The 23640-nt window shown below is 62.0% G+C and overlaps 2 protein-coding genes across 5 annotated transcripts; both read left to right on the forward strand.

Annotated features, from left to right (window-relative positions):
- The first annotated feature begins 642 nt into the window (after positions 1-642).
- On the forward strand, positions 643-11824 carry FURIN (furin, paired basic amino acid cleaving enzyme). Of its 4 annotated transcripts, none has more exons than XM_044761034.2 (16): positions 643-782; positions 4018-4357; positions 4752-4850; positions 4961-5056; positions 5374-5502; positions 5613-5689; positions 5998-6086; positions 6603-6775; positions 7187-7399; positions 7853-7953; positions 8075-8178; positions 8268-8385; positions 8498-8677; positions 9079-9203; positions 9316-9426; positions 9688-11824. In XM_044761034.2, exons 2-16 carry the CDS (start codon positions 4181-4183, stop codon positions 10275-10277), a joined length of 2382 nt encoding a protein of 793 aa, XP_044616969.1. In that variant the 5' UTR covers positions 643-782; positions 4018-4180; the 3' UTR covers positions 10278-11824. The 4 variants fall into 4 exon arrangements, with proteins under 4 accessions (XP_044616969.1, XP_044616973.1, XP_014698086.1 ...); XM_044761038.2 differs by lacking the exon at positions 643-782 and adding an exon at positions 1115-1254; XM_014842600.3 differs by lacking the exon at positions 643-782 and adding an exon at positions 1411-1802.
- An 888-nt stretch (positions 11825-12712) lies between these two features.
- FES (FES proto-oncogene, tyrosine kinase) lies at positions 12713-22738 on the forward strand. The gene is made up of 19 exons (XM_044761026.2): positions 12713-12846; positions 13304-13525; positions 13716-13889; positions 15295-15391; positions 15522-15705; positions 17123-17260; positions 17335-17454; positions 17600-17722; positions 17853-18039; positions 18162-18245; positions 18823-19032; positions 19382-19504; positions 19917-19970; positions 20589-20707; positions 21015-21109; positions 21213-21336; positions 21559-21716; positions 21836-21958; positions 22378-22738. The coding sequence occupies exons 2-19, from the start codon at positions 13313-13315 to the stop codon at positions 22518-22520; spliced, it is 2469 nt and encodes an 822-aa protein (XP_044616961.1). The 5' UTR covers positions 12713-12846; positions 13304-13312; the 3' UTR covers positions 22521-22738.
- Positions 22739-23640: the final 902 nt, after the last annotated feature.

Below are 23640 nucleotides of genomic sequence, written 5' to 3' on the forward strand. Positions count from 1 at the left end.
TGCTGTGAAGTCCGGCCTCAGGCGGGGTACCCCAGGTCCGTCATCCCAGGCCACTTAACCCGGTCGTGCCCAAACGCCGGCTAGCGAGTGGGGAAGCGGGGAGCAGAGGGCCAGCTCCCCGAGAACGAGGCCGGGGCTGAGCTTGCAGGCACCCCTCGAGGCGCCCGGGCCCAAGCGCAGGGCTCCGAGTTCGAGTTCGGATCTCCGCGGGGCCGCGGCGCGGGCAGCGGGGCCTGGGGACGCGCCGGCGGCCGGGGGGCGGGGGGGTTCCGGGACCGCCGGCCCCACGTCCCGCGCGCCCCCCGGGAGCCGGCGGCAGCGGCGCCCCAGCAGGCCGCAGGGCCGGGGTCGGGCCAGGCGCTCCGGGGCGCTCCGCACGCGGCCGGGCGGCCTGGGCGGCGGCGGCGGCCGGGCGCGCGGAGGTGGCGCCGCCAGGGGGAGGGGCGCGGCGGCGGCGGCGGCGGCGGAGGAGGAGCCGGGCCGCCGCAGCCGCTGTCAGCGGCCGAGTAAACAAGCCGCGCCGCCGCGGCCCGGCCGCTGCCCCCGCCCGCCGCCCGCCGCCCGCCGCCCGCCCGCGCGGAGCCGGAGCCCGCGCCGAGGCCGACCGCGCCGACGCCGAGCCCGCCCTGGTCGCCGGCGGCCGGGCCGCGCCGCCCGCCCCCGCGCGGTGACGCTGCTGCAGGGCCGGGGCTGCCGGGCCAGGCCGCCGCCGGCTCTCCCGGGCCGAGGGCTCCGAGCCGCGCGGCGCTCGCCGGAAAACTTTCCCCGGCCGGCTCCCCAGGGTAAGCAGGGGGCGCGGGCCCGGCGCCGCGGGAGGCGCGGGCCGCCGGCTCTCGGGCCCGCGGGGCGCAGGCGGGGCGCCCGCAGCCCACCTGAGCGCGCCCCGGGCCGGGACTTTTCCGCTCGGGCCCGGGCGAGCCCTCTGACCCCGGGAAGCGCCCGCGGGCCCGCCGGGGCGGGATGGGGAGAGCATTCCAGAGGCGCGGGCGCTCCCGCCTCCCCGCCGGCCTTCGGGGCGCCGGCGGCTCGCCCGGCCCGCGCCGGGGAGGGAGGAGGCGCGCGGGGCGGGGGCGTCGTCCCGGCCGGGCCCCCGCACACCTGGGCGGCCGAGGCGCCGGGGCGGGTCCCGGGTCCGCGGGCGCCGCCGGGCTGCTCCCCGCTCTGGCCTGGCCGAGGCCCCCGCTGCCCCCGCGGGCTGGCCGGACGGAGGGGCGGCCTGCTCGCCGGACAGGTCTGACAGCAGTCACTTGCCAGGTCAGTACCTGCTTTCCCGCCACCCCCTGACCCTCGGCCCTGGGCGTGCAGACCGTGCAGACCGGCATCAACCTCAGGGCGTTGGAATTCGCTTTCCGACTTGGGAAGGGCCCGGGGAACCCAGGTGATGTGGCCTGGGGAGGGCCTGCCAGGTGTGGACACCACGTAGGAGAATAGTCAAGGCTGACTGACCTGTCTCAACCCAGAGCGGCTCAAGTTTTCCTATGACCTATAATGGGCTTCCGCACCAGATCTGATTTTTTAAGAAGGATTCTGTGGCTTTTAAAAAAGTTTGAAAACCTCTGGTCTAGCAGTTTTTACCACCAAGGAAACTGAGGCCCAGAGAGGAAGTGACTTATCTAAGATCACACAGCAGATGAGTAGTTGAGGAGGAGCTGGAAGTCAGAGTTTCAGAGGAGCCTGTCCCTGCTTGGAACAGGACCAGGCTTGGTGTCCCTTTGCTGAAAAGAGAGACCAGACCGGGTTTCCCGAGGAGCCCTGTCCACGCCAGGCCCGGAGTGCCTGGGAAGCAGCGGCCGGACCTAGGGGTAGGTTCAGTTTGGGTTCCTTGGAGTGACCCCCTCCGTCGGGATGTTCCTGAGGCTGGAGAAAAGGGCTTTGACCAAGCACACAGCCAGGAAGAGCACCCACAGCTCTGTCTATGGCCACAACCCGGAGCTGAGTCCCCCGTGAGAGGGCATCACGGGAGGCTAGGGGTACAGCAAGCCTCCGGGTTTGCGCCGAACTTGGACTCAGAGGGTGAGTCAGAGTCTGGGGTGGGGGCGCAGGGGGGGGAAGCTCATTCATTCCTCGTTCTTAGCGCCTGCTCTTCTGGAAGGGGGATCCTCCCTCCAGGATCCTGAGGCGGGGCTGCTGAAGGGCTTCGGGGCGCGGTGGAAGCCGTAGACACTGCTCACCGTGGCTGGGGGTGCTGGGCGGAGAGAGGATGCTTGCTTTCCGGGGGGCTGCAAGGTAATTAAGCAGTTGGTCAATCACCTTTAACACCAAGCAGCTGCAGCTTGAGCCACTGTGTGCTGGAACCTGGGCTCGACCCAGACAAACCCCATCTTGATTTGGGGATGCCAGCAGGGCTCACGGCACTGTAGTTAGGGGGCGGCTTTGCTTGGCATCTGGAACCAAGAGGCAGCTGTTGTGGTGGCAAAAAGAGGACAAGAGGCCTTGTTCCTATCCGGCCTTGCCCCCAGGGCTCCAATCATCTGTTAAATAAGGGGCTTGGGGGTCCCTTCATCCTCTCGGGCTGGATGTTCTGGCTGCCGGACTCTTGAGGTCATTGCTCAGACCAGCTTTCTGAAACTGGGCTGCCCAAGGCGTCATGGGGCTGTGGCTTCCAGGCCTGTTCGGGAGTTCTGTGGACTCTGCCCCTGTGGGGTGAGGAGGACCTGCCGTGCGGATGCCTCCTGCCATCAGCTGTCAGGTTATTTTGGTGTAAACTGAAAATACTCCAGGCATTGTGTGTTGAGTCCCCCCAGCCTGCAGGGTGGGACTGTAGCCGGAGCAGCCGGGGAGACTGGTTGTGGCTGAGGGCAGCCCTTGGAGAAGCAAAGGTTCCCCAGGGGTGGGCCTGCCTGCCCAGCTCCCAGGGCTTGCTGAGCTGGGGAGCTTCATTTTGCCGTCCAGTAAAGTGGCTTCCTTTGGGGCTGGGCCCTGGGAGTGGTGGGGCATCCAGGGTCCTGTGGGCAGGCGCTCTGCTCATTGAGCTGGGCGCTGGACAGGCTAACTCCCTGGGACCTCTCCTCGCTTCTCCCCACCCCAGGGGCTTGGCTTCTGGCTCGTCAGGGGCCCTATGTGGGGACAGTTATGTGGCCCTGGGCAGAGAGGTTCCGCTGTCTGTTTGCTGAAGGAGGAAAAACAACACGTGGACTATTGATTCAGCCTCACCTTGGTACTCCTGGCTCAGCAGCCGGTGTTTGCCCCAGCCGCCTGGCTCGGGTTACGCAAGGCTGGTGGGTGTGGAGTGAGAAGGGGCTGCTGCCTGGGCGGCCCCAGTGTTCCCCAGGAAATAGCGTCAAAAGAGCCTGGACTTTGCTTTTGTCTGCCAGTCTGGGCCATAGAGGGAGGTGAAGCCACTGCAAACCCCTTGCTGGGGCCCAAAGCCCCCATCCCACCGGGGTCACCCACTTTCTTCCCAGGGGCTGTGGGTCTTTGCAAATAACTCCCTGTGGCCGGGTTTGCTTGCTGAACCAAGAAACCCTAGTGTGCTGTGTAGATGCTGCCTATTAAGAAATATTAAAAAGCCAACATTTCATTCCTTTGTAAAATCTACCTAAGTAATTTGGAAAATATACAGTGACACAAAGAAGGAAATAATTACTCGTAATTCTCACCATCTTGAGAGAAGCGTTGTTAACATTGTGGCGTGTGTCCTTCCAGATTTTGTTTTGGGGTTATATGTAAATATACGTGTATAAATAGTTTTTTAAAAACAAAAGGGGCTCATGTGCACATACTGCTTTATACCCGTTTTATGGATTCTGGTGAGCGTGTGTTCAGTGGTTGTTTCTGATTTTAGTAACTCAAGCTTTGCTACTCTTTATCCTACTTCTTGTGTGGAGAGAGGCTTGGGAGCTGTGTGTCCAGGGGTCCATCTGTCCATCTATCCGGCTGACCCTGGGGGCTGGATTTTCACCCGTCTCCCCCAGAGCCCCTTTAGGCCTGGAGTGACCAGTGGGGTGGGCAGGCAACATCGGCGCATGGCTGCAGACGGACTGACTCGCTCCCCCTTTTTTTCCTTTTTCCTCTCAGAGCCGGCAGCTCTCATCCTCCCCTCACAGCCCTGCCTGTCTCGGCCCCATGCCCCCGCCAGTCAGCCCCGGGCCACAGGCAGTGAACAGGCACGCCAGAGCCAAGGCCCTGTGAACAGGCCAAGGAGACGGGGGCTCCGGGGTCCCGGCCACCTGTCCCCTCCATGGAGCTGAGGCCCTGGTTGCTATGGGTGGTAGCAGCAGCCATAGCCTTGGTCCTGCTGGCGGCCGATGCCCGTGGTCAGAAGGTCTTCACCAACACCTGGGCCGTGCGCATTGCTGGAGGCCCGGCTGTGGCTGACAGTGTGGCCCGCAAGCATGGCTTCCTCAATCTGGGACAGGTAGGGGTTCCTACTGCCTGCTCGCCGAAGCATAGGACATTGCTGGTGGTGGGGCCGTGCGGGCAGGGGTTTGGGCACTGGGAGCAGGAAGTGTGGGGCTTGTCTTCCTGGGGGTATCTGGATGGTAGGCATGTTCTGGGAGGCCGGGGGATGGGAGCAGCGGCTTCTCCTGCCCTTGGGCTTCTAGCATAGGTTACTCAGATGGACCAGGGGGCGGGAGCGAGTCCCCCTAGATCTGCTGCACCTTCCCGCTGGGTCCTGGGCAGAGAGCAGATGCTCCTCCATCCCCTGCTGCTGTGTGCCTCCCCTTGCAGCCGGTTGTCCACCCCCGTCCCCCGCCTCCCGGGGGACTGACAGATGGGAAGCCCAGCTCAGTCTCCCTGCTCTGTTATAGATCTTCAGCGACTATTACCACTTCTGGCATCGAGCAGTGACAAAGCGGTCCCTGTCACCTCACCGCCCGCGGCACAGCCGGCTGCAGAGGGAGCCTCAAGTGAGTGCAGCCGCAGCCTCTCCTACAGCCACCCTTCCCTTCCTGCTCTCAGGAGTGCCTCTCTCCCCCCTCTTCTCCGCCCACAGCATCTCTCCCTCACTCCCTCCCAGGTACAGTGGCTGGAGCAACAGGTGGCAAAGCGACGGACCAAACGGGACGTGTACCAGGAGCCCACGGACCCCAAGTTTCCCCAGCAGTGGTACCTGGTATGCTGCCTCCTTGGGTCCTGGGTCCTCCTCCCCAGCTGTACCTACCCCTCCACTGAGGGATCCTGTGGGTGGATGAGACTGACTTTGAGGCTTCCTCTCATTCTTCCTCTTTCTGTCTGCTGAGCAGTCTTTCCCTAGCCCATCGTGTGGAGCCTGGGGATTTCCCTCCCAGAGTTCTTTAGGCTTCTAGGAGCCCAGACAACCAGAGCTGGATGGAGAAGGAGGTTTTGGGGTGGTGAAGGGGTTCCTCCTAATCTCATGCTGCCAACCACATCTCATCAGTGGCGGGGCAACTGGGGTGGGTGTCTCTGCAGTCTGGCATCACCCAGCGGGACCTGAACGTGAAGGATGCCTGGGCCCAGGGCTACACGGGGCGCGGCATTGTGGTCTCCATTCTGGATGATGGCATTGAGAAGAACCACCCGGACTTGGCAGGCAATTATGTGAGGAGGTGGGGCAGGGAGGCAGCTGTCCCTGCTAAGGGGTGTCTAGCGGCAGTCCTGTTCTGCCAGTGTAGTCAGGCTGCTCCTGATGATGGCCATGTTCTTTCCAGGATCCTGGGGCCAGCTTCGATGTCAATGACCAGGACCCTGACCCCCAGCCTCGGTACACCCAGATGAATGACAACAGGTAAGAACCAGCAGGCCCTTGGCCTCCACCTGCCTTCTCTTCTCGTTCACTGGGAAGCAGGGCCAAGACTGGTTAAGACGTGCCCTGCCCGAGAGGCTGAAGTCTCTTCCGAAGTCCTGGTCCAACTGGGGCTCTGAGGGAGAGTCTGGTCAGATGGGAGGTGGCCCTAGGCCAGGTGGGATGTGTGGAGGGACTGTGCGCACACGTGGGACAGTGGTCCTAGTGGAGAGTCCTGCCGACCCTCCTGCTCCTCAGGCTGCACCTGCCACACTCTGTCCACCGCTAATGCTGTGCTCTTGCCCTGGCAGGCATGGCACGCGGTGCGCGGGCGAGGTGGCTGCGGTGGCCAACAACGGTGTCTGTGGTGTAGGCGTGGCCTACAATGCCCGTATTGGAGGTGGGTGTGGGTCTTGGTCATTCTGTCTTTGGGAGGATCCTGGGGGTGGGATTTTTCTCTACCTCGTTCCCATCCAGCCAATGCCTGTCACTTTCCCACTGTGGATCCTTTTGACCACATGGCCATTCCTTAGAGGGTTCTTAGCAACTCAGGTTGCTGAACCACCAGTGCTGGTGGCCCTGTGCTGTGGAGCGGGGTAAGAGTTTCTTAGCAGGAGTCTCCCCAGATCCTCCTGGCTCATTCTGCGTCCTTACGTGGCAGGCCTTGATCACCGCCCTCCTTTGGGAGCCCAGAGCCTCGTCCTAGTCCAGAATGTGTGGTTGAGGGCAGGTGACGTTCTTGTCTTTTCCCCTCCCCGGATATTCTCTTTGGAAAGCAGAGGCAGGCCATTAGGGGCTCAGCACCAGCCTCCACCTGCCCCTGCCCGTGCTCCAGGTGCAGGGCCAGCTGTGCTCTAGGGGCTGCCCCTGGCAGCTGGACCCACGCAGATCCCTCTCCCCCCCACCCCGTGGCCAGGGGTGCGCATGCTAGATGGCGAAGTGACAGATGCGGTGGAGGCACGCTCGCTGGGCTTGAACCCCAACCACATCCACATCTACAGCGCCAGCTGGGGCCCCGAGGATGACGGCAAGACGGTGGATGGGCCAGCCCGCCTCGCCGAGGAGGCCTTCTTCCGGGGGGTTAGCCAGGTGAGGTGGGGGTCCTGGCCCAGCCCTGGGATCCAGGCCCTGCCTCTGGGGGCATACTGGGCGCTGTCTTTTCCAGAGCTTTCTTCCTTGTGTTTTTCTGTTCCTGTTTGTTTCTTGTTGTGTTTAATTTTTAATTTTACACAAAGCATGTTTATTAAGACATTAAGGGACCAGAAAGACAGAAAAAGAGAAAAGTAAATACAAATCACCCATAATTCCACCCCTGGGATCACCACTCTGAGCATTTTGGTGGTGTTCCGGGTCTATTTTTTTGTGCATAGACTTATTTGGGTATATACCTGATCCAGCAGGGATCTCACAGGGGAACCGGGGGGTGGGTAGAGGGTCCCCCAAGAACGAGGCCTCCCCCAAGTCCTGTTCGTGAGTGACCCCAGCCTGCTGTGTCCACAGGGCCGTGGGGGGCTAGGCTCCATCTTCGTCTGGGCCTCAGGCAATGGAGGCCGGGAGCATGACAGCTGCAATTGTGATGGCTACACCAACAGCATCTACACGCTGTCCATCAGCAGCGCCACGCAGCTCGGCAACGTGCCCTGGTACAGCGAGGCCTGCTCCTCCACCCTGGCCACCACCTACAGCAGCGGCAACCAGAACGAGAAGCAGATTGTGAGTCCTGCCCCGGGTGGGGAAATGGGCTGTGGCTAGCTCTCCCCAGGGCCCCCTTTCTGACTCCATCTGCCTCCCACCTACACGTGGCTGGGTGATAGTGGCTTAGGCATCCTGGAGTGGGAGCTGGGGGCTCTCTCAGACTCCTGGGGGCCGTAGAGCTGTCTGTGAAGCCCTGAGACATGTGAACTCTCCCTAGAAACATGCATCGCTCTTAATGACCTCCAATCTCTACTTCAAGCCCCTTGTTCCTTGGGAAATGGAGGCCCAGAAAGGGCCAGGCATTGGCCTGTCCACTGCAAGCTAGCGAGGCAGCCCCCGGGAGCAAGGGGTCTTGGCCCTGGCTTGCTGCACCCACTGTGGTGCTCAGGGCCTGTAGGCAGAGGGAGGGCGGGCAGGCGGGCAGGGCCTCTCTGGTCCCCATCACAGGCCCAACACTGTGTCCTCTGGTAGGTGACCACTGACCTGCGGCAGAAGTGCACGGAGTCTCACACAGGCACCTCAGCCTCTGCCCCCTTGGCAGCCGGCATCATCGCTCTCACCCTGGAGGCCAAGTAAGTGGTGGGGACTTAGGGGCAGGCCTGTCCCCACCAGTGCTCTCTGCAGGGCAGTCCTTGGTCTCCAACCTCTCTCCTAAGAGACTGAGCTCCCAGCCTCTCCCTCCCACCTTTGCAGTAAGAACCTCACCTGGCGGGACATGCAGCACCTGGTGGTACAGACCTCAAAGCCAGCACACCTCAATGCTAACGATTGGGCCACCAATGGTGTGGGCCGGAAAGGTGAAGACAGGGTGGCCCAGTGGGCTGGACTGGGGGTCGGTGGGGGCACTCTATGCCTCCTGGCTCACCCTGCTTTCCCTGCCCCACAGTGAGCCATTCGTATGGCTATGGGTTGTTGGATGCAGGTGCCATGGTAGCCCTGGCCCAGAACTGGACAACGGTGGCCCCCCAGCGGAAGTGCATCATCGACATCCTCACTGAACCCAAGTGAGGGCTGGACCCTGGCTGGGAGGGGGCGGGTGGGACCCGAGGGTCGCAGGGGGTCCCTGCTGGTCCCTCTGGGCCAGGCTGGTGGACCTTCATGGTGCTGTCTGCACAGGGACATCGGGAAGCGGCTAGAGGTGCGGAAGACTGTGACCGCCTGCCTGGGGGAGCCCAGCCACATCACACGGCTGGAGCACGCTCAGGCGCGGCTCACGCTGTCCTACAATCGCCGCGGCGACCTGGCCATCCACCTGGTCAGCCCCATGGGCACCCGCTCCACCCTGCTGGCTGCCAGGTGCTTGCCCTGTCCGGCTCATCCTCTCCCTCCCACCCACATGCATCATTCATTCACTCTCAGGCCCTGATCGTCACCAAATACTTCTCAAGGGGGCACTGTGGGCATTTAGGGAGGGATGGTTTTGCATATGGGACTGTCTCATATTATAGGAATCCCTGATTCTGCCATTACATGCCACATCTGTGTGCCTTCCCATGTGTAGCACCCTTGCACGTTTCCAGAATCTTCTGGTTGATGAGATTTGGCCTCCTGGGAAACAGAGCCAACAGGCATTCCCAGCCCATGGGGTTGGTGCTGCACTGGGGGAGGGTGTCTGGTCCATGTGTTGTGGGCTTGGTGCCCCCTGGCTCGGGTCCCCCCAGAAGCCTCAGACAGCTGTGTCCACCCTCTTCGTCCAGGCCACATGACTACTCTGCAGATGGGTTTAATGACTGGGCTTTCATGACGACCCATTCCTGGGACGAGGACCCCTCCGGCGAGTGGGTCCTGGAGATTGAAAACACCAGCGAAGCCAACAACTATGGTATTGGGGCACTTGAGGGCTGGCAGGGCAAGGAGGAGAGCTGGAGGGGTGTGCGCTGCCAGGAGGGGTCCCAGGGCCCTCTAACTCTTGCTTCCTCTCCACCCCGGAATAGGGACGCTGACCAAGTTCACCCTTGTGCTGTATGGCACGGCCCCCGAGGGGCTGCCCACGCCTCCTGAGAGCAGCGGCTGCAAGACCCTTACATCCAGCCAGGCCTGTGTGGGTCAGTAGTGGGTGCTGTTGGGGTGTGGGGGCCTGAGACGGGGGTGGACAGAGGTGGTTTGTCCTGAAACCCAGCTCTGGGAGAAAAAAGGGTCTGAAGAGCCCCTGGGGCCCTTGGGGTGGTCACAGTTCTGGGGCTGGGAGCTCCTGGGGACTGTGACAACTATGCTTGCAGCTGCAGGCCACAGGGCTCCCGTCGTCCTGGGGCTCACATGGCCGTGGGCAGCTTAGCTGACCCCTGCCTTCTCTCCCATGCCGGCAGTGTGTGAGGAGGGCTTCTCCCTGCACCAGAAGAGCTGTGTCCAGCACTGCCCACCAGGCTTCACTCCCCAAGTCCTCAATACTCACTATAGCACCGAGAATGACGTGGAGACCATCCGGGCCAGCGTCTGTGCCCCCTGCCACGTCTCGTGTGCCACATGCCAGGGGCCAGCCCCCACAGACTGCCTCACCTGCCCCAGCCATGCCTCCCTGGACCCTGTGGAGCTGACGTGCTCCCGGCAAAGCCAGAGCAGCCGTGAGTCCCCACAGCAGCAGCGGCCGGGGCCGTCCCCAGAGGTGCAGGCCGAGCCGCGGCTGCGGGCAGGGCTGCTGCCCTCGCACCTGCCCGAGGTGGTGGCCGGCCTCAGCTGCGCCTTCATCGTGCTGGTCTTCGTCACTGTCTTCCTGGTCCTGCAGCTGCGCTCTGGCTTCAGCTTCCGGGGGGTGAAGGTGTACACCATGGACCGTGGCCTCATCTCCTACAAGGGGCTGCCCCCCGAGGCCTGGCAGGAGGAGTGCCCATCTGACTCAGAAGAGGACGAGGGCCGGGGCGAGAGGACCGCCTTCATCAAAGATCAGAGCGCCCTTTGACGAGCGCCTGCTGCCCGCCCCTTCGAGCCCGTCCCCTCCTTGGGCACTTTTTAATTCACCAAAGTATTTTTTTATCTTGGGACTGGGTTTGGACCCCAGCTGGGAGGCAAAAGGGGCAGAGACCGCCTCCCACCCTACCCTTGGGCCACCTGGTTGCCTGAGGTGGGGCCCCAGGACCAGAGGAGGGGCAGGGAGGGCCTCGCCCCCCAGCACCCCAGCGTGTGGAGAAAGGAGTGAGACCTCTTGGGCAGCTTTCTGAGGCCCAGGCCCCAGCCAGAGCTCCTGCAGAGTGAAGAGGGGCAGCCCTTCTCTTCCGGGGTTCCTGCCCTGGGCCGCCCTCTTCCCCTTCCCTGTCCCTCTGAAGCAATAATGGTCCCCATCAGGCAGCAGGGAGGCTGGCCCAGGGGGTATTTGAAGGAGGAGGCCGCCTCGCCAAGGGCTTTTGCGTCCCTGACCCTGTCCCCCACCTCTGGTGAGCCTCGGGCGGAAGCGGTGATTGAAGGAAGGGACCAAGGCAAGGCAGGTGCTTCCAGGGGCGCACGTGTGTATCTGTCCCTGTGCCCACTTCCACCACAGCTGGCTGCCCGCGGAGTGAGGCTGCCCCAGGCCGAGCCCCGTGCTGGCGTCCTGACCACCCGCCCCTCTCTGGCACCCCCCCTCCTGCCGGGGCCCAAGTCCCTGTTTTCTGAGCCCGGGGCTGCCTGGGCTGTTGGCATTCACAGTCCCGGAGCCCCTGGGTGGGTGGTGGGGAGGGACGGTGGCCCAGCCGGCCCCTCCCGCCTCCCACCCGATGCTGCTTTCCCCTGTGGGGATCTCAGGGGCTGTTTGAGGATATATTTTCACTTTGTGATTATTTCACTTTAGATGCTGAGTTTTGTTTTTGTTTTTTTTTTGTATTTTTAACGGGGGTAGCAGCTGGACCACCCACCTTCCCACACCCACTGTTCATCCTGCTGTTCCCCCGGCTGCCCTGGCCCTGAGGGGCAAGGGGCTGCAGCGTGTTCCTGAGGAATGAGGAGTAGCTGAGCCCCAAGTCCTGAAGAGGCAGGCAGGCCAGGCCTAGGAAAGGGGGGTCACTGGGGGAGGGGCAGGCTGTCGTCGTGTTTTACATGGGCTCGTCGTGCCAGGAGCTCACGGGTCACTGCTTCTCCAAGTGCCAGGGGTGGGCAGGCAGTGGCACCGAGCCCCCTCCAACACTGTGCCCTGGTGGAGAAAGCACTGACCCGTCCTGCCGCCAAGTCTCCCTCTTCTGACGTGCCTTTTGCACCCCTCCCATTAGGACAATCAGTCCCCTCCCGTTTGGGAGCCCCCTTTTCTTTCTCTCCCCAGCCTCTCCTGGCACCCAGCCACCTGCCCAGGGGTGCCCCCGCCTCTCCCACCTACCCACCCTTGTGGCCAGCCCAGCTGGTTTTGTAAGATACTGGGTTGGTGCACAGTGATTTTTTTTTTTCTTGTAATTTAAACAGGCCCAGCATTGTTGGTTCTATTTAATGGACACGAGATAATGTTAGAGATTTTAAAGTGATTAAACGTGCAGACTATGCAAACCAGGCCTGGTCTCCAGTGTGGTGATAATCGTCCTTCCCAGGACCCTGGGACTCGGTCCAGGGTGGGTGTGGGGGTAGGGCGGGTTAGGTGCCCGGTGGTGTCCTGCCTGCCTCTAGGTGGGCCCAAGTCAGGACTCCAAAGTCTGTCTCTTGAGGGGTTCTGGGGCCTCCTTCAGGGAGCAGCGGGGAGTGGAAGGAGACAGCAGCTGGAGATGAGCCCCAGGAGGTGGGACAAGCTGAGCATGGCACCCCCACAGGCCCGGTCTCCAGCAGGGTGGAGAGTAATAGCCTGTGCCCTGCTCGCTCAGGGTCTTCTTTGGCTGAAGTGGCTCGGCCACCAGCTGTGAGCCCGAGGCCTCTGGAGGGACCCAACTGAACCAAGATGGCTTTTGCTGGCGAGAGCCAGTCTCCCTCAGGGAAACTTCATACCTCTTCCCTCCGGACCGCCCGTCATCAGCCCCAGGTTTCCCTGGGGACGGGAGCCTTGCCTGGGGCCAGGGGAGTGGTGCTGGCCCCACCAGGCCTCTCCTTGGGATATTTACTTGGAAATTTTATTCAAATAGAGACTGGCGCCTGAGCTCTCCTTGGGGAATCCAGCGGGGTGGGGAGGGCCCAGACCAGGCCGCCCAGCCTGCTGCTGGCACTGCCCACCTGCCCCCAGCCTCTGGGCCTGCAGGACCCCGGCCCCAGGGCGCCTGCCACCTCACCGGGCCAGGCCCCTCGCTGCGCCCGGGCGGCCTCCCCGCGTTCCTGGGCGCAGGCCGCTCGGCCGGCCATTCTTCCCCGGCCCCCTCCTCCCTTCCGTTTCCGCGGCCGGCCGGCGGCGGGCGGCCCGAGGCAGCGGCCGGCGCGGGGCAGGGGGGCCGCCCGGCGCTCCCGCCCGCCCCTTCCCCTGGCGGGCCCGCCCCGGGGCCTGGGCCGACCGCGACCGCAGGAGGAGGAAGCGCCGAAGCAGGAACTGGCCAGGGGTCGGCGCGGCCCGGAGTCGGCGCTCGGCGGCCCAGCAGCAGCTGCCCACGCGGGTAACTGCGGCCCGGCCGGGAGGCGGGGGGCGGGGACGGGGGCGGCCTGAGAGCCGGACAGCGGGCGCGCGGGGCAGGGGCCGCGCAGGGGCAGGCGCGGCCCCCGGGCACGGCTCGGCTGGCGCTGCTCGGACCGGCGGGGCCCTGGGCACAGGCCCTGGCGACGGGTGCTGGGTGGAAAGGGCCTGGGAGGGAGGCACTGGGCGGCCCCTATTCCAGGACAGGGAAGGAGACCCCTGGCGCCAGGCCTTGGCCTGGGCCGCAGGAAGCAAGGAGGGCCAGTTCCTGGCCAGGCCGCGGCCTTGTACCTGTAGCTGCATTTCAGCAGGATGGGACCCCACCTTCTGCCTGTCTGCAGCTCCTCTTGGTCCGGCAGCCCCCAGCCTCCCTGTCCCACTCCTCCATCTCCAGCTGCTGCCTTGTCCCCAGTGGTGGCCTCTCCTCTGTCTGTTCCCAGGACGGCACTATGGGCTTCTCTTCGGAGCTGTGCGGCCCCCAGGGCCACGGGGCACTGCAGCAGCTGCAGGATTCGGAGCTCCGGCTGCTGGAGGGCATGAGGAAGTGGATGGCCCAGCGAGTCAAGAGTGACAGGGAATATGCGGGGCTGCTGCACCACATGTCTGTGCAGGACAGTGGGGGCCAGAGCCGGGGCATCGGCCTTGAGAGCCCTATCAGCCAGGTGGGGTTCCATGGGGCACTAGGCCTCCTCACCCCCTTCCCGCCTTCGCCTGAGGAATTCCTCTGGGGGCAGGTCTATGTGCCTGCCCCCTTCCTTCCCTGGAGCACACTGGGGAGGGTGGAGATTTGGCAGGCCCAGGCGTGGGAGCCATTGTCCCCCACTCCCCTGTCTCGCCCAATCCGTGCTGCAGTCCTGGGCCGAGATCACCAGCCAGACGGAGGGCCTGAGCCGGTTGCTGAGGCAGCACGCGGAAGATCTGAACTCGGGGCCACTGAGCAAGCTGAGCGTGCTGATCCGGGAGCGACAGCAGCTGCGGAAGACCTACAGTGAGCAGTGGCAGCAGCTGCAGCAGGAGCTCACCAAGGTGGGTACAGCTCTGGGCCGTCACCTGGTCATTTCTGCCTGAATTTTGAAACTAAAAGGGCTGGCTTTGCACAAGAGCCCCTGCATTCACTGGGGAAGTGGAAGTTCTGACCACAAGGTCTGTTCCCAGGGCCTACTCCGGCCTTGCCACAGCTTCCTCCCTCCCCCAGCCTTGGGCTGGCCTGCAGCAGGGCCTCTGCACTTTCTGTCACCTTACCATGTGCCTGGGCAAAGAATGAGGGATCCAGCCATCGCCTAGGGGGAGCACAAGATCTGTGACCCACCTCCCGAACTGTACCTACTGGCTCTGGGGGCTGAGAGACAGAGAGGAATGAGGGCTCATCGTCTGCCTTTGGCCTAGGAGACACCACAAGGCAGCAGTGTGGCCCCCTGACACAGAGGTTAAGGATTGGGGCTGTGAAGTCAGCCTGCCTGCATTTGAATCCTGCCCTGCCCCTCGGTCTAGAGGTTGTGTGATCTGAGCTATTTATCCGGGGGCTTCAGCCTCCTAACTCAATGTGCTGGTCAGCCAGCCCCCGCACCACACCCCTTCCATCAGTGCAAACCCAGCCTTGCCACGGACTCACAGCGGCCCCTGGTGGCCAGTCTCCACCCACACCTCTCTCCCCAGAAGCTCATCTAACTCAGGGGTCTGCCTGTTTTTATAGGTACTCTGACTGGAACACAGCCACGCCCATTTGTTTTCATATTACTCATGGCTACTCTAGAGCTACAGTCGCACAGCTGAGTCATTTCAATAGAGGCTATATGGCCTACAAGCCTAGAACATTTACCATCTGGCCCTTTAAGGAGAAGGCTCATCCGGTCTATACTTTCGGCTCAGTTACAGACGGAGAATCTGAGGCTCAGAGGAGAGGGATGGAAATTGCCCAAAGTATCCCAGTGCATCAGCAGGGGAACTGGGATAAGAACACTGGTCTCCATTATCCATTGCTTCTCCCACTGGGAACATAATTTGCAGAAATCAGTGCAAAATGATAACATAGGGCTCCTTGTCAAAAAATTATCAAGAATTTCAAGATGGCATTAAACCAAGCACAGGGCCCTTCTAATTGTGGAGTTCTGTGTGACCACAGCACAGGCTGCACTCACCTGCAGCTGGGCCCTGCCTGCCACCGGAGAGCACTCTAGGCCTAGGAGGGACAGCTGTGGCCAGCCTGGTCCACCTCTCTGCCTCCCTGGGGGCCTAGCCTTAACTCAGCTCCTCTGACCCTAACCTCAGCAGCAGAGGTTAGGCCCCAGAGGTCTCCAGGCCCTTCCTGGAGGATGGACTTTGATGTGTGGTCTGCCTGGACTGTAGCACCTGTCCAGGGCTTCACCTCGGGAAAGAATCTCCCGTGTCCTGTGGACCTGCTGCCCCACACTGGCCTCTCCTCTCTTCCCAGACCCACAGCCAGGACATTGAGAAGCTGAAGAGCCAGTACCGAGCCCTGGCACGGGACAGCGCCCAGGCCAGGCGCAAGTACCAGGAGGCCAGCAAAGGTGTGTGACTTCCCTCACTGGCAGGGAGGGAATTGGAAGCCAGCTCTGACCTGTCCACAGGTGCCCAGGGAGTGGGGGCTGCCCAGGCCTCTGCTGTCACAACAGCCCCCACCCTCCCCTCCCCCGGCAGACAAGGACCGTGACAGGGCCAAGGACAAGTATGTGCGCAGCCTGTGGAAGCTCTTTGCACACCACAACCGCTACGTGCTGGGCGTGCGGGCTGCACAGCTGCACCACCAGCACCACCACCAGCTCATGCTGCCCAGCCTGCTCCAGTCGCTGCAGGACCTGCACCAGGAGATGGCGAGCATCCTGTAAGACCACAGCCCCACCCCACCCCCATCACAGCCCTCAAGCCCTGCCACACGCCCAGAGGCAGGGTCCAGAAAATCCAGTCGTGTAAAAGGATGCTCACATAATCACATGAGAACGGGCCCGGGGCCAAGGACTGGAACAGGCAACTTACCTCTGAGTTGCATTATTCCAGGGCCCATTATTGCAGAATTTTGTTATATTTATTGAGTGCTGTTCTAGGCTCTGGGACACAGCAGAGAACCACATAGATAAAAACATCTGTCTAGGATCGTTCATGTCAGTGGAGAGAGAAAAGAAAGTCAATAAGTAAAATAGCATGTTAGAGGCGATAAGAGCTGAGGAGAAAAATAAGATAAGAAAAGGGGATTCGGAGGCAGCGGATGCAGGGGAGGAGGTTACAGTTTTAAACAGAGTGGTCTGGGAGAGCCAGGGCGGGGGGGGGGGATGTTTTGAGAAAGGCCATTCCAGGAGGGGACAGCAGGTGGACAGGCCTGGAGGTGGGAGAGTGCCTGAAATCCAGCTATACCCAGGAAGCCAGTGTGGCCCATGCCCAGGGAGTGGAGGGCAGATCTTGGGGGGCTCCTGGGCGATAGAGGGTCCAGCAGGCCATTGTGTGGACTTTGGCTGTGTTGAGAATAGATCTCAGGACGCGAGGCTGGGGCAGGGAGACTGGACAAGAGGATGTTGCAGTAATCCAGTCCACAGACCATGGCCACTTGGACCAGGACAGCGGGAATGGAGGGGAGAGGTGGTCGGGTCCTGGATGTGTTGTGAAGGTGGAGCCAGTGGGATTTCCTTATGGGCTGGAAGGAAGTGGGAGGTGAGATAGAGGAGTCAAGCATGCCTCCAAGGATTTGGCCCCCGAGCACCAGAAGATGGACTTGCCATTAACTTATGCAGAGGAAGCTATGGGAGAAACGGGTTCGGGAGAGAAGAGTAGGAGTTCATTTTTCCAGTGTTGGAGTTTGGGTGTCTAAGAGATGGCCAACGGGATGTTTTGCGTAGGCAAACGGATACATGAGACTGGAGCTCTGGGGAGGTGCTGGCACTGGTGATATGAATACAGGGTCAGCAGCTCCTCAGTGGCACGCGTGTGTTGGAGCCCTGGAGCCCCAGCTGTTGGGCTGGCTGCCCAGGGCAGGCACGACTGCAGCTCACGTTCAGTGAGCACTTCGTACGTATCACGTGCTCTGCACACAGGATCTCACTGGGTCCTTGTTAAGACTCCCAGCTTCCCCATCATAGATTAGGAAGCGAATATCAGGGAGTAATTTGCCTGTGGTCATTTGGCTGGCAAAGGATGAGGTGGGGTGTCAACCCCAGGGCTGACTCCAAGCCCATTGTCATGGACCCCGGGCTTCCCTGAGCCTTGCCCAGCCTGAGGCCCCGCTGACCAAAGGTCCTGTCTGGGGGCAGGAAGGAGATCCTGCAGGAATACCTGGAGATTAGCAGCCTGGTGCAGGACGAGGTGGTGGCCATTCACCGGGAGATGGCTGCAGCTGCCGCCCGCATCCAGCCCGAGGCTGAATACCAAGGCTTCCTGCGACAGTATGGGTAAGCCCCTCCTTGCTCCTGCTGGCCACCAGGGCTGCTGGCCTGTTCACTGACGGGGCACTGTCCCCCTGCAGGTCCACACCTGACATCCCACCCTGCGTCACCTTTGACGAGTCACTGCTTGAGGAGGGTGAACCTCTGGAGCCCGGGGAGCTGCAGCTGAACGAGCTGACGGTGGAGAGCGTGCAACACACGTGTGTGGTGGCTTGGCACAGGGTCTGGGGCCCGGGGGGTGGATACTGTCCAGACAGAGCTGTGGCCAGGTGGCTGGGCTTGCTTGGCTCTTCAGGGATGCATCTGAAGGGCACGGTTCTAACATTGCCCTTCCTTTGGGCACAGGCTGACCTCTGTGACCGATGAACTGACTGTGGCCACCGAAACGGTGCTTGGCCGGCAGGAGATGGTCACTCAGCTGCAGCGTGAGCTCAGGAACGAGGAGCAGAACACCCACCCCCGGGAACGGTGAGTGAGTCCACCCACCACAGCCTGCTGGCTCTCCCTCCTCCCTCCTGCCTACCCGACCCCCTGATGGCTGCCAGCCACAGGCTGAGCCCTTCTCTCTCCCCCGCCTCCCACCTGCCCCTGCCTGCAGGGTGCAGCTGCTGGGCAAGAAGCAGGTGTTGCATGAGGCACTGCAGGGGCTGCAGGTAGCGCTGTGCAGCCAGGCCAAGCTGCAGGCCCAGCAGGATCTGCTGCAGGCCAAGCTGGAGCAGCTGGGCCCTGGCGAGCCCCCACCCGTGCTGCTCCTGCAGGATGACCGCCACTCCACGTCGTCCTCGGTGAGCGCCTACCCACGGCCCACCGCCGCCAGCCACGCCTGCCTGCCCGGGGCTGCGCTCCTCATTTTCGCCCTCGCCCTCCCCAAGCCTGGCCACCCGCTGACGTCTGTCCCTGGCCTCAGGAGCAGGAGCGAGAAGGGGGAAGGACGCCTACCCTGGAGATCCTTAAGAGCCACATCTCAGGAATCTTCCGCCCCAAGTTTTCGGTGAGTGGAGCCTGGCCTGGGCCTGCCCCTCTGCCCTTCTCTAAGGGGTGGGTCAGGCCGGGGCCTCAGAGAAGACCCCCATAAGCCCCTCACACCAGGGCATTTTGGGTTAGTCACTGGGTGGCCCTAGAGAGGAGGCTCTGCCCGGCTGCTTTTACTGGGGAGCCCCTCTCTTCCCTGGATTCCAGGCTGCAGATGTCCCCAGACCCTGCCGCCCCTGCACCCCCTTTCTCTCTGCCACCTGTGTGAAGCCACCTGCAGCCTTGTTACCGCCTGGCTCCCCCTGCTCCGGGAGCGGCTGAGGGGCTGCAGCCTGGGAGAAAAGGCAAAAGCTTGGCTTGGGATCAGCCAGCCTGGGCTTCCCATCCCAGCTCTGCCTAGAGTGGGCCTGGGCGAGTCTAGTGTCTGCTCCAGGGGCCTGCGGACCGCTCGACATGCCACTCGGTTGGTTTATGAGGACTGAGGGGCATATGAGAGAGAGAGACCCTCCCCCCAACCGACCCCTGGCTAGCCTAGTGGCCTGTCCTGACAAGCTGGCTGAGTGACCCCTCCCTGCTCCTCCCCTGCCCCTGCCCAGCTCCCCCCACCGCTGCAGCTTGTTCCGGAGGTGCAGAAGCCCCTGCATGAGCAGCTGTGGTACCATGGGGCCATCCCTCGGGCAGAGGTGGCTGAGCTGCTGACACACTCTGGGGACTTCCTGGTTCGGGAGAGCCAGGGCAAGCAGGAGTATGTACTGTCGGTGCTGTGGGATGGCCAGCCCCGGCACTTCATCATCCAGTCTGCTGACGTGAGTGGGGGCTGGACTCCATCCCTCCCCTCCCCTTCACCAGAGAATGACCTTGAGAGGGTAGGAAGGAGCTGCTGTGTCTTAGATGCCTCCCTGGCAGAGCTGAAAGGGGCCACAGAGACCACCCAGTCTCTGTAACAGAGCAGAGGCTTAAGCCTTTGGCATGAGTCCTCCCCTAAGGCTGGGCCAGCAGACTGGTCCTGCACCATCAGGTCGTGCCTTTCCTGCAGGTCCCTGTGCCCCCTGTCCCAGGCAGGCCCTTTCTCCCTGCTGCTCTTCCTCTCCTCTCCCAGGGCTCAGGCCCCCTCCGCACCGGAGGCTGTTGACCCCAGGTTCCCCTGCCCTGCAGAACGTGTACCGACTGGAAGGCGATGGCTTTCCCAGCATCCCCTTGCTCATCGACCACATGCTGCGCTCCCAGCAGCCCCTCACCAAGAAGAGTGGTGTCATCCTGAACAGGGCCGTGCCCAAGGTGAGCCTGTGCCCAGCCCGGCCACGCCACCATGGCAGGGCTTGGGGAGCATGGGTTCGGGCGCACACGGAGTCAGAGCAGGAAGGGCTTCCGAGGCCCCCGTCTACAGACAGGGTATGAGGCGACTCCTCGCTCCCCAGGGGGCAGCCTCCTTCTAGGATTGGAATGTCAAGGTCACTCCCACTCCATGGGCCACACATACCAGACTGGCGCTCATCCACTTAGTGTCCCTGCTTGGTCCCTGAAGTCATCTGAGTGTGATCCTGATAGGGTCCAACCCCTGTTTTACAGATCAACAAGCTGAGGTGCCAAGAAATGAAAGGCAGAGCGTTGGTGGGGTTGCTCAGTCCCGCACAGGGCCCAGCACGCCTGCCCTTCACTGACTTCTGACCCTGTCCCCTCCCTTCCCCAGGACAAGTGGGCACTAAACCATGAGGACCTGGTGTTGGGCGAGCAGATCGGACGGGTGAGTTGTGTGTGGCTGCCTGCCCTTGCCCTCCGCCAGCACCGCTTCCTTCCAGCCCACAGCTGGGTCCCCAAGGCCCCCCCGCCACAAGCTCTTCTGCCTCCCTGCTCCCTGCCTCAGTCTGATTCCCATCGTGTACCCGGACCCCCGTGCAGCCGCTGCAGGAAGCTGAGGGGAAAGCACCTGCTCCCAAAAATGTCCCGGGAGACAGCCCTGCGGCCAACACCCCCACTCCACTCCTCCCCACACGGCCCTCACCCCCAGCCCCACCCCTGCCTCCTCAGGGAGGGGAGACTCACTGTTCCCGTGAGCTGTGAAATACTTGCTTAGGAGAGAAGTCACTTTCCTAAAAGTCAGAATGCTCTCCACCCCAGATGAGAGTGATTTATGGCTTCTCCATGTCACTTCTCAGTGAACAGGGCAAGTCAGAGGGAACATTCTCTGCTGGTCCCACGTGGACCTTCTCGGTTCCCCAACCAGGAGGGGAGCTCCTAGAGAGCCGGGATGGATGAGCGGGGTCACTGAGTGAAGGTGGGTGGGGACGAGGTGGGCTGTCCCCTGAACGGAGAAGAGGACCACGATCCAGGCAAGACTGGTGGGAGCCCATGACCATTTCAGGGGAACTTTGGCGAAGTGTTCAGCGGACGCTTGCGAGCTGACAACACCCTGGTGGCGGTGAAATCTTGCCGAGAGACGCTCCCCCCGGACCTCAAGGCCAAGTTTCTACAGGAGGCAAGGTGGGTGACAAAATAACCATCATGGTATGCTAAGGATCCTCTGTGCAGGGCACCACGTAAAGTGCTTGACCTCTGTGGGGTCGTTAATCCTCATGGCCCCCCATGCCGGTACCCCCCACATAGCACAGAGGGGTAGAGTCTCTGTGACCCACCCGAGGTCACACATCAGGTCGGCTGGCCTCAGGGACCGAGCTCTTCTTTTCTCCTGCCCTCCCCCACCCTCCCTCGGGTTCCCTGGGTACCCTGGGGCTCCTGGGCCTGGGGAGGCCAGCCCCCGAGGTGAATCCTAAGCAGCAGTCCCCTCCAGGATCCTGAAGCAGTACAGCCACCCCAACATCGTGCGTCTCATTGGCGTCTGCACCCAGAAGCAGCCCATCTACATCGTCATGGAGCTGGTGCAGGGTGAGCGGGGTGGGGGGGAGCTGGTCTTGAGGGCTGGGGCGCTCAGCCGGGCCAGCTCGGCCCCCACAGGAGGCTCAACGAGCCTTCCCTCACCCGCCCCCAGGGGGCGACTTCCTGACCTTCCTTCGGACGGAGGGAGCCCGCCTGCGGATGAAGACTCTGCTGCAGATGGTTGGGGACGCCGCAGCGGGCATGGAGTACCTGGAGAGCAAGTGCTGCATACACCGGTGAGTGGTGGGTGCGGAGGCCCGTGCAGCGGCACCTGGCCCCGACACCTGGCCCAGCCACAGGCGGTGCTGGCACCAGCTCCAGAGTGGATTTCACCTCTCCCGATGGGCCCAGGGGCAGGGGGCAGCTTTGTTCGCAGCTGAATCTAGAGCCCCCGGGCCAGGCAGGTGACAGCTGCAGCATGGACTCTGGCTGAATGAGCCCTGCCCTGCCTCGCCCAGGGACCTGGCTGCGCGCAACTGCCTGGTGACGGAGAAGAATGTCCTGAAGATCAGCGACTTCGGCATGTCCCGGGAGGAAGCTGACGGGATCTACGCAGCCTCGGGGGGCCTCAGACAAGTCCCTGTGAAGTGGACTGCACCCGAGGCTCTTAACTACGGTACGTGGGCCCCATCGTCTCCAGGCTGCAGGGCCCGAGGCTGGCCGTGCGTCTTGCTGCCCGCCTCCCTCTGGCCAATGCATGCGGACAGCCCATTCACAATGCTCACTGCCTCACAGGCCGCTACTCCTCCGAGAGCGACGTGTGGAGCTTTGGCATCCTCCTCTGGGAGGCCTTCAGTCTGGGGGCCTCGCCCTACCCCAACCTCAGCAATCAGCAGACGCGGGAGTTCGTGGAAAAGGGTAAGGCAGCTGGGCTGCGTGACAGCAGCCTCTGAGCCTGGCGCGCTTCCCGGTGTTCCAGCTGGACTCGCCCAGGCCCCCTCACCTTCCAGCCTTCCCCCTGGGGCGGAATGAGAAAGATCCTGTACCTACCGTTGACTGAGCGCCTGCTGTGTGCTAGGCCATACGAGATCTCATTTATTCCTCACAGCCTGTGAGGTGGGGATTAAAATGTCCCTTTTACAGATGGAAAAACTAAGGTGTGCACAGCTAACATGTGACGGGATTGAGGTTAGAACCCCTGTGTCCTTGGTGCAGAAGAGCGGCTGGTTAAGAACAGTGCATCTTAAGCAGCTCCCCTTGCTTACAATATGCCCCAAGGGCTGCTAGGGGCCCTCAGAGTCCTCCTCATGCCTGCTGTGCTGTGCCTGTCCTCACAGGGGGCCGTCTGCCCTGCCCCGAGCTGTGCCCCGACGCTGTGTTCAGGCTCATGGAGCAGTGCTGGGCCTACGAGCCTGGACAGCGGCCTAGCTTCAGCATCATCTACCAGGAGTTGCAGAACATTCGAAAGCGGCATCGGTGAGGTGGGGAGCCGCTTCTCAAGCCACTGCCCTCTGGAGGCGAGCCTGTGTCTCCTCACCAGCTCCTGCTTGCACCGTTGGACACCATTTGCAGCCCTGGACTGCAGCCAGCGGCGTCCACACTGCTGGCAGGGATGCAGCTCCGTGTCTGCTGTGCATCCCTGCTCCCACCAGGGCTTCCTGTTCCAGGCAGAAATAATAAAACCACTTGTGCCCATCAGGTGCTCTCAGCATGCGCAGTCCTCTGGAGGCAGGACCCAGGAGGAGCAGAGGGCCGGCACTGCGGCCGTGGGGAGGGTGGAGAACGGGCAGTGTTCACGGGCAGAACTGACACGGTTTGGTAGCCCCCGGAGCTGAGACACGGGGAAGAGGGAAGGAGATCAGGATGGTGTACAGGCTTCTGACCAGATGGCGGTGTCGTTCCTGAAATAGGATCGCAGGCAGAGGAGCAGGGCTGTGGGGAGGGCGATGAGTTTGGAGGTGTTGCGTTTGAGAGGCCTGTGGAGACGTAAGTGTGACTGGAAGCCCAGAGGGAAGTAAAGACTGACAGTTGTGGTCGGAAAGTCATTAGTTTACAAACGTTAGAGAGTAGCTGACCCTGTGGATGTGTACGGCAATCACATGAGAGTCAGGAGAGGTGAGAAGGGGACCAGGGAAACTTAGAGTTCCACTCGAAGGAGATCGGAGTGGCTGAAGAGAAAAGAAATGCTTCCCAGGACGTTTCTCTCTCAAGACAAGCTTACTGAGCAATGGGGTGGCAGAGCCGGGAGCCCGTGGCTCCTCCCGAGTCCCCCTGAGATTATCTGAAACTTTTCCAGCAGCCGTGGTGAAGATCCAGAAGATGAAGAAGTACAAGCAAACCGAAAAACAGAAACAGGGAGATTGACGGCACCAAAGAACAAGGCAGGAAGAACTTCGAGGTGAAATGGCCTTCTCCTCAAGGAAGTTTAGGAAACAGTTGACATCTGTTCTCAAAGAGAGAAAAGCCCTATAATGTTTAAACAAGAGGCAATCAAGTTCGAGTGTGACTAAATGGAAATACTAAGAAGTCAAAGGGTGTCTCCATTCAAAGTGGTAAAGTGTCTCCATTCTGGGTGGAGGTGGTAGGTCTCTGCAGGCCAC

Source organism: Equus asinus, chromosome 2, assembly GCF_041296235.1.
Source record: "Equus asinus isolate D_3611 breed Donkey chromosome 2, EquAss-T2T_v2, whole genome shotgun sequence".
Taxonomy (NCBI): domain Eukaryota; kingdom Metazoa; phylum Chordata; class Mammalia; order Perissodactyla; family Equidae; genus Equus; species Equus asinus.